The 10,025-nt window shown below is 37.6% G+C and overlaps 1 protein-coding gene across 1 annotated transcript in view; it reads left to right on the top strand.

The window, feature by feature from the left end:
* Window positions 1-659: 659 nt before the first annotated feature.
* ATP13A3 (ATPase type 13A3) overlaps window positions 660-10,025 on the top strand; it is a 33,424-nt gene continuing 24,058 nt past the window's right edge. The window contains exons 1-5 of the mRNA XM_009701453.1: window positions 660-670; window positions 6,447-6,540; window positions 8,485-8,658; window positions 9,464-9,634; window positions 9,955-10,025. Coding sequence (XP_009699755.1) covers window positions 660-670; window positions 6,447-6,540; window positions 8,485-8,658; window positions 9,464-9,634; window positions 9,955-10,025 — 521 coding nt within the window. The remainder of the gene's footprint in view (window positions 671-6,446; window positions 6,541-8,484; window positions 8,659-9,463; window positions 9,635-9,954) is intronic.

Raw genomic sequence — 10,025 nt, 5'->3', positions numbered from 1 at the left:
AAGTGCAGAACTGTTTTCCAAAGCACCATCTCCTTGGATGTGCCAAGTGCTCCCATGCAGCACCTGATACACAGCCCTTGTAGGGTGATGTGGAAAGCTGGCTTCTGTGGCAGGGCAAAAGAATATACTTTTCCTCTGTCAATGGCTTTGTAAACCTGGCTGCCATGCTCTTCTGGTAATGGTCAACTGTAGCCAAGGCTGTGTTTCCATCTTTCCTAAGAAATTGGGTGTATTTTGAAACTGAATGTATTCTCAGAAGATACATTCATACCTCTCCCTGGCCTGTTACTGCTCTTCTAGTTTGAGTACTACTTCAGTTTTTAGTTTCACAGCTGCCGGTATGGCAGAGATTGAGCATTAGTTGGTGTTTTGTATATGTAAAGCAATTGCTTACCTCCTGTAGGTCCATTGCATGAAGGCTGAAAACCTTTACCGTGGAAAACCCAGACTGTTTGGTAACTGCTCTCAGTGTGTGGGAATCGTGAGTTACTGAAACAAGAATAAGCCCTGGTGGTAAACGTTGCCTTTGTAAGGTCTATTACCTTGTGAGGTTGATGCCTTCTTGGGGTAAGGGGTTGGAAGTATGGCTCTAAAGTACAGGAATGTTTAATTTCTGAGTGACTGAAATAATGATTTGCTTTCTAGTTCCAGAACAAAACATGATTTTGCTGTGTTTCGACAGCTAGTGAGGATACAGTTGAAGATGATGTCTGTCTGCTATGCAACAGGCAGTACCTGCAGTTAAGAATGAATGTTGAAGATATTTTTTAATTCAGAAATCTGAAAGACTTGTAATGACATCAAGCTATTTAGAAACTTAATTTTCAACTTCATAGCTGTAAACTGTCTCTTAATGGAGGATATATTTGTTGTAAGTAAGTTCTGGAAAGAGATTTTTAGTCCTTCAGTAGCCCTTAAAGATACTATAATGGATTCTTTTGGACCTAGGAGAGCCAGATGGGTCACTTAGACACTAGATCAGATTTCAAGAACATGATTCATATTTGATCTATACCATGATCTCTTTCTAGACAGGTCAGTCAGTTTTTTTGGGTCTTAGTTCTCTTCCTGTAGAAGTTTACGATGCTTGGTTTATTTAATGAAGGTGATTATGTAGGGAGCTGAGGAAGATTGACTCGTATTAATCTTTGCACATAGGTGGCTTTTGAATTTTGCCTCTCATGCATGTATATTGCTTTTCCTGTGTGCCTTGCTAGATCTTTTCATTTGCCCTTTGTGTTCTTACCAAAGCAGTGCTGGTTTATCATTGCATTGTACAGAAAAGTAACTTGTTTCTGTGACATTTGGAGACTGACCGAGTTCCCTTTTTTAGCTTTGTAGCACTTGATCTCTAAAGGTTGTCTAATTTGGTGTATGTGATTGCTTCATTACGCTCTGTGATAAACTGTAAAATGCTGAGAGTGAGAAATGCACGTATTTCTTAACTGCCACCTTTATCATCGGTTAGCTCCTCAAAATGAATGTTGTCTTCACTCACAGCGGCTGTAAATACAAGGAAGGGTTTGGGCAGAAGCATATATACTTTTTAGCTGGACAGATAATATCAGGACTCGTGCATAGACCTGAAACTGTCGGCAGGCTCCTGGTGCGGCATTTGTGGTTTGAATAGAAGGAGCTGGACCGGGCGGCTGATGCCTGGAAGCGCAGCCCCGGCCGCAGTCGCAATTGTTCGGCCACACTGGAGGGAGGGAAGGGGGGGGGGGAAGACATTCCAAGCAGTGCCAAATTTTCTTTGATATGTTAATCTTTTGATAACAGTTTGAAAAGCCCTTGGAGACTTTTTTTAGATTTTAGACAAAATAGTTCATTTGTCAGGACTTCCCTTGTAGATAGGGTCTCAGTTATTAAGGACTGCCTCGCCAACTCATGGTAACAAAAGCAAGTGCAGAGGACAGCTGCTGGACTCCTTGTTGGTAAGAGAAACTCTCTTAGTTATCTCAGGATTTTTATGAATATCTGAAAGGAGTAAAATCAGGAATGTTTAAGATACAAGTTTGTAAGTTTATTTACTTGCGTATTTTAAGTAGACGAATGATGACAGAGCATAAGCATATGTAACAACTTCATAATTTTTTAAATTCATGTCCATACACGAATTTTACTAAAGACTTGAGCTGTCTAAAGTATATTTTCATCTGAGAAACCTGGTATTTAAATTACCCAGTGACTGCAGGAGGTATCAAAAATTTCTTCTTTTGTAGCTGTAGTCTTTCCAGACCTTGGAATTTTTTTCTTAAAATTATAAAATTATAAGTTAAGTTGGAAAACTAGAAGAATAAACTGATGGCAACAATGTGTGTATGTGAAAGCAGAATTACTTTTTAAGGATTATGGAGTTGAGACAAACGTTGAGAAGAACAGAGAGAAGATCTCTTTGCTTCTCACCCCCAAAATCAAACTTAAAGGGTAAAGTTTGCACTGAAGAAGTTTGTTAATTATGCCAACTATAAGAAAAATGACTTCAGATAAGCTGGTGGTCCTTTGAAAGTGTGGCTTGCAGAACTCTTCAGGCATACTGTTTGAGACTTACTGTAGTTGTTTTACAACATTTTTCTTAGTAAATATGCCATGAGTTCACTTTCACCTTTTATACTGTTGCTATAAACACTTATTGCCTGTAAATATTTTGGTAGAACTCTGCCTGGTATCCTGGTTGTTTAGTCAGAATAGATCAACAAATAGATACTGGTGTAGTAATTCAGAAAAGGTGCAACATTTTCGTTACTGTGGAGGATGCATGTAGTTTTAAGGTCTGTACTACTGTAATTTCTCCCGTCATCCAATTTGTGATCTGCTTTAACTCCAAAATAATACTGACTTAATTCTGAAACTACAGGTGCTGTCCTACTCAAAGCTGCATACTCTTTAGGACAGAGGCAAATAGCGAATGCAGTTTAACTTAATTTTTATACACTTTTTTTTTACAAAGTTGCAGATTTACTGTTTAAGCTTGTGATTCAAATGTATACTGTTAGAAGTACTTACAGTTCAGCTGTTCAGCTGATCACTATACCATTTGTTAAATTTATACCTATGTTCTAAAATGTTGCAAATTATTTCATTCTCTTAGTCTGTGGCAGACAGCATTTCTTTTACAGACCTTTTTGATACTTCTACTTTTCTGACTCTAAAATATGCTTAGCTGTACAATAGTAGCTCAATGAGTAAAAATTCTGTAAGTGGAGGGATAGTAACTTTCACTGTTTCCATTGGTTTTGACCTCCTTTTTAAAAAGGAATAAATAGTGCTTTTTGGTTGCTATTTTCAGTTTGTTAAAGGGGGAAAGGATTTCTCCAGCTATTCACTCCAGGGAACTGGTGTCAGAGAGAGGCTGAGTGGCAGCCCTTCCGTCAGAGGCACTTTATATTGGAGTATTCCTGAGTCCACATTGCTGCTTGTGAGTGGATTTCAACCTCACTTCAATTCGAGTGCTAGTAAAACGTCATACTCCATTGTAGTCTGAAAAGTCCAAGGCTTGTATTTAAATGTTTAATTAAATATTTAAAGTATTGAAATGTTTAATTTCCTACCATATTATAGAAGGAAGGAAGTAAAGATCAAATGCAGATTGTTAGAGTCTCTTCTGAATTGGTGAGATGCTGCTACTTATTTCTTCAGCCTGACCAGTGTCCTGAAGTCACCTCCAAAGAGGGTAACCCTGTGGAGCCCATGGTGGTGGTGGTCAACTTTCAGCAGGGCAGTGAGAAACAAACCCAAAGCAGTTACACGTTTAAACTCGTGATGAAGATCTTGGGCTGATGATGTGCCAAAAGGGCTAGGATTGGAGAAAGAGTGCTGTTCTTTGTTGCAGAATAGTAATGATTTTCACGACCTATTAACTAAGAAAAATTTTCTAATGTTTTCTAAATTTAGAGATTTGGATTTGAATTTAATATGGAAAATTACAGACATCATGTGAAATATTAAGAATGTGTGTGTTAGTTGAAGTAAATGAGTCTGTATAAAATAATGCAGATGGAGCTAATGATGTGAGTCAAAAATAGCCTTCTAATGCTCCTTGTGTATTCCCTGTGTGATTCTACCCAGCTGTTCAAAAAAACCTCATTGAATCTCAGGAATTATTGCTGGTGCTCTCAGTGCTGAGATTTCCCTTTGTGCTTCTTCACACTGACAACTGGACGCGCCTTCCTAGCTGTGGAACAGCCCTAAATGAAAGCAATTGCACTTCTCATGCTGCCGCCGTGTCCCATAAGGTGCCTGTTCTGACGTGTTGGCCATATGGAAATCTCAGTTGAGATTTATTGATCTTGAAGCTGTTTGCATTTATTTTGCTGCCTGGTGCTTTCCTGTATCAAGTACAGTTGTTGCTAGATGTGTTCATCAAGATTGGAATTTTGCCTGCAGGCACTGTTTTTGATGTTGCAGTACACTATTGCAGGGAAATGCATGTTTGTTTGAGAGCAGACTAGTTCAGCTATGATAAATCTAATAATTCTCTCGTGGAGCTGTGAACTTTATTAGAACTATAGTTCTGTAAATACCTATAACTTTTTCTGGCTGCATGACTTCTTGATTGAAAATGTGATTTGTATGATGTACATAAAGTTGTTTGACGTTACTAATTCGAAGATTGTTCTCAGGGGCTGTCTTAGCAATCCTTTGTAGGTTTAGGACAGATTTTAACTGGTTTCAGAGAGAGAGAATCTTTCCCAGCATAAAAAGCTGTTTAGTAAAGAAAAGTGGCAATTTAAATAAAAAAGTATTTTAGAACTTGCATGACTTGTGTAACAGATAAGGAAGTATCAGTGGTGCACGTCTTTTGACTTAATTTCCAAATTACTCTGCAGTAAGAAAGGTATTCAGAGTTCAGTATTGGATAGTAATAGAAAATGTTCAGCTTAACAAAGCAAGGAGTATGTGAACTGGCATTTCTGTCAAAGGAGACAGTCGTTACCAAATTGGCTTCCTTCCATACAGAACAAAATACGAACTGTATCAAGCACTCAATTTATGAAGTGCTGAGTTCTTTTTCACCTGTGACTGTGCGCTGTGTTGTGATGCAGTTCTTTGTTTCGAGTGTGTTTCTTCCACTAGGACCTTCTTCAGCAATGGGAATAGATTTCTGAGGAGACCCAGATTTGGGCAGCAAAAGAAACCTTTTCTGTTGAGTTCCCACTTGGCTTGTTGGCTTAATTGGAAAGGAGGTGGGAGCTTGCAGGAAACATGTGAGGATGTGATGATGTTGATAAACTATGGGAGTTGGGAGGAAGGACCTTTTGAAGTTGGCATTGCTGCTGAATGTAAGTGCATGGATCCAGGGGCTGGCTTTGCGAGAGTCTGACTTGGAGTCTGGTGATTTGATTTGTGAAAACGTTGGGGAGTTAATGGCAGCAAAGAACTTGGTAATGGTTGTGCTTTTATCATAATGCTACCTAATACGAAGTGTTTTAAATAGTGGCATCCTAGTCTTCAGTGAACAGCTGAGATGATGTTAAATGGATTGCTTTCACCTTCATTTTTTTTTTTTTGTAACACCCTTTGGGGTGCCCAAAGAAAGGTTAGATGCAGTTTTATTTTCAAAATTTTAGCATTTTGACTTGTTATCTCTTTTTATTTTCTTTGTTTATGTGATGTTGAAACTTCTGATGAGCCTCATAGTATGCTGTAGTTTTTTGTTTGTAGCTCTTCCCTATTGGAATAGGGATCTGTGTGCACTGTGTTCCTCTCAGAGAGCTTCATATTTTTTCATGTCTTTCACTATTTGTGAGACTTGTGATCATAATCTATCTTCAAAGCACCCCTCAAAATTTGCGACTATGAGAGATTTACAGTAAGAAATGAACCCATTGATACAAATTGAATACTAAAAAAGTTGGAAAGAAGGGAAAAGACTAACTGAGCAATAAGCATGTCTTGATTTAGAAATATTAAACTGAGGATTAAACTTTTTTTAATGTGTACTTATTTTTCTGCTCAGATGAGAAATGCATATCTTGGGCGTACATTGTCTTTCCTCTTGAAGGATAGCCTGGCTTCTGAAAGCATCTGATCGGAACTATTACATATAGAATGATAAAAATGTGTAATTTTGGCCTACTTTAAAGCTTTTTTTACAGGTTTAATTTATGTCTCCATCACGAAGTTTGTAGAATGTACCAAAAACTACTTGCTGTATGTAGAATGTAACCAAGTTAAATTGGTGCAAGCTCTTTTCCCTCCCTCAAAGCCTGCTGTTTCTGCAATATTTCACTTGTATTCATCCACTGTTCAATCTTAAAGCTTTACTAGAACTCCCTGAGTTGTTACTACTGGAAACTAATAACAGTGTAAATTTAAGATCTATATTAATATGTGGTCAGTGTGTTTTATGTGTATGCACCTACAGAAAATAGCTGAAAACAACCTAATACTTAGGTATAAAACCAGTACTGTTGCTTCAACTTTTAATTCTGTTGTTGTTAAAGGTCTTCCATATCTCAAGTCAAGAAGTTCCATATCATACTAAACATGGATAAAGAAGAAAAGAAATTTGTTAATAAAGCAGAGGAAGATGAGATGGTAACTAATTCTGTTTGTCTGTTTTTATACAGTGAAACACATTTTCATGGTTTTTTTCTCTAAATGGGGCATATTACATCAGGAAGTGGACTGTCTCAGTTTAAATCAGTTTAGCAATTTTTATAAGGTTATTCTTGATAATCTTTTTTGGTATTAAGAAATCTAGTCTTGGGATAGGGCATGCTTTTGTTGAAAGCCTTTGCAGAGGTGCTGGGTTGGCTACATTGAGGTCAGTAGTCCAATAGATAACAGATTTTGATACTTAACCTTTTTTTTTTTTTTGAAGGAAAATGAAAGCAAAGTGGGTTGTGGGTTGGTTGTTTTTGTTTTGTGTTTTTTTTTTTTTTCCCCCCCTTCAAATCCTGGAGCTTTTTTCTTGTCATTTAAAACAGGTTAATGCTGTGTAATCTGACTATACTCTGCATACTCTTGTGTATTCATATTTATGCAGATAAGACCCACTCCCTAAAGCATGGCAAGCGGTTTTACAGGTATTTGGTAGCACACAAACTTTGCTCCCTACTGGACCAATGATACATCTTTCGTCGTTTGTCCTGGAAGACACAGCAGTTAGCTTTGACAGGAAAATAGTGGCAGCTGATCTTTAAATTTCTAGCCCAGTTTAGAGACAGCAGAAACTATTTGGGGTATATTGGGATTTTTGTTTTAAAAAATGGTAGATTCCTGTGAATTGAAGTCCTTGTTCTGTCTTTGTGCATGCTGCTAGGAAAAGCTGCTCTTCACTAAACCAGCTGTAATACAGAGAGTAGGCAAATACATCTTAGAACAGAAGATGAAATTGAGATGCTTATGGTCTGATCACTAAAATAAATGCTGTTCCGAGGAAATAATTTTGTTTTGCCCCAAAAGAAGCATTAACCTCTCCCACTATCTTTCACCCACTTGTTTTTATTGGTAGGGAGTGAATACTGTCTCCAGTGTTTTGGAGGTAACAGAGAATGGGTTTTGTCTCTGCTTTTTGTCAGCTGAGAAGCCTTTTCTTAGGAAAGGAGTTTAAACGATTTCTAATACTGTTTAACGTTGGTGTCAATATGAACAATGTGGGTGGGACTCAATGGGAAACTTCATTGCCCTTTTGCAGCAGGAAATATAATCTAATGATGTAATGTGAAACTCAGGAATGTAACACAGCGTCTAGTAAGTCACTGAATTATTTTCTGGTCCTGGCTGTCGTCAGGTTAAGGTGGTACTTGCCTTTGTCCAAGGCACACTTAATACTTTGTGGTTGGTATTTTTTTTTTTTTTTAATAGGAGAAGAGGATTTTTCCAACTGGTGCAAGTTACAGAACCTTTGACGGTGTGGCTTGCTGTTTCTAATGTTTCAAAGTAGCATTTCTTGTTAAGTGGCAGGCAAAATAAGCCAGTTTCTCTACTAAAAAGTACTGTTTAATAAATATATTTACAGGCTTGTTTAGAAAGTATGAAATTCAGCTAGCACCAGTAATTTAAAGCTATGTACGCTAACTAATCAAATGCTAACGTGGTAAAATCGGCATTTGACAAAACCACATATGTTTTAGCTCTTAAATGCTTAGCTGACTTGTGCCATGTCATGGTCAAAAATTTGGTTGTTCACTGAGAGTTAAGGCAGGTTGTGTTGCAACCTCAGTCCTTAGGGAATACTGCAGAGAGGAGAGAGATCCTGCAATGAAATGTTTTAAACAATGTGGATGTTCTGTCTTTGCCAGGCTTTTATTGAGGTTTGTATTTCTGACCAAGCAAAACAGTGTTTCTTTTTGTTGCTACTCCATCATGTATTTAAAGTGTTTTAAATCTTTCCTTCCCTCAGAAAAGAAGGAGAAAATGGCTTTGAAATTTGATTTATTTTAAATACTGCACTTTGTGAAAAATTAATGCTGGCTTCCCAAACCAGAGAAATTACGAGGGTAATTGTTTGTTATTTGTGTCTCTGTTTCCATGTAGGAGATCTGTGGCTATGATCTATGTCGCTGGAAGTTGGTGCTAGTTACTGTAGGAGTGATCTGTTCTGGTGGCTTTCTTCTCCTCCTCCTCTACTGGATGCCTCAGTGGCGTGTGAAAGCAACGTGCAAAAAGACTACGCTTAAAGACTGTGAAGTGGTTCTGCTGAGAACAACTGTAAGTCTACAGGAGGGTGCGCTTCTCCTGGTTTGCAGTTGTTTCGCATCCTTCTTGCTGATTGCTAAAATAAAACAAATCCTTGCCTGCAATGTAGACATGTTGTTTTACAGCACTGCAGAAATGTGTTCCTTGGTACTGTATGTAGTTTTGCTGCCCATATGGGAAGACTGACAGCTGTTTGCAGAGGACATAGCAAAAAGAAAGTGTTTGCTTTTGGATTTTAAGAATTAAATACACGAATGCTGTTGTCATCAAAAGTTACAGAACAGATACCTTGTTCATATAACCTGATAACATGGTTTTCAGGTTTTCCCTCCCTTGTTCAGCAAAGATACATTTGCTGAATTAAGGTATAACTGTGGACCTAAGTGTGGTTTGATTTAAAGTGATTTTTTTTCATGCACAGTCTCTGTGTACAGTCCCTGGTTATGATCTTGTGTTAAGTCCTCAGTTATTTGAAGTTGCAGGATGGGTGTGGCTGAATGCATAGGAATCCCATAGTTCCTCCTACTACAGAACAACTATATTAAATTGTGAAGGGCTGCAGATGTCAAGATTCAAGTATCAAGACTCATTGCTTAAAAATAAATATATCTTTCAGTGCAAAAAATATGCTTTTAGAATTGTGGAAAGAAAATGCATTCTTTAGGTAGCTGATACTAACTTCGGGATATCTTATGTGGTTATGTATGGGTGCTGCTAATCTGTCCTCTGTTGTTGACACATTTAGCTACAACTATTGTAGTAAAATACTGTTTAAATGCTGTTTCAACCAACTCATTTTTTTTGCTCTTGTTTTAAGGATGAATTCAAGATATGGTTTTGTGCAAAGGTTCGCACTATGCCTTCTTTGGGAGCCAATCCTTTAGAGAATCCTAACTCTATTGTACACAAGATTTCAAATGGCCATGCTGTTCATTTCTGTGAATCCGCTGCAGAAGAGAATAAAAATGATTTGAAAAAATATTTGCCTGTAAGTAAACCTGAAATACTACGCTTGCGAATTTTTGAAGTATCTCAAGTAGTATCTAGAGTAAACACACACAGTACAGTATGTGTGAGCTGCTGCTTTTGTCTAATAGGCTAACTCATTCTTTGGATGGAGCACAGATCTTTTCCTCAATAACCTGTTGCTGGAAATTGTGGAATGCATGAAAGTTTATTTTGAAAGAAAAGTATTCATTTTTCAGTGAAGTTTTTATAAATTCACTTTCTATCACTGTTCAGAGTAAAGTTAGTCAGAAGAGATGTGTTAAGCGGTGCTATTTTAGTATCTGTCTGTTGCCCTTGCAGATTCGTTATTTCACACATCACAGCGTGAAGTATTTCTGGAATGATTCAGTTCAGAGTTTTGATATTGTACG

The sequence above is a fragment of the Cariama cristata genome, unplaced genomic scaffold (assembly GCF_000690535.1).
Source record: "Cariama cristata isolate BGI_N322 unplaced genomic scaffold, ASM69053v1 scaffold40635, whole genome shotgun sequence".
NCBI lineage: Eukaryota > Metazoa > Chordata > Aves > Cariamiformes > Cariamidae > Cariama > Cariama cristata.
This window is presented reverse-complemented; position numbering and strand designations above follow the sequence as displayed.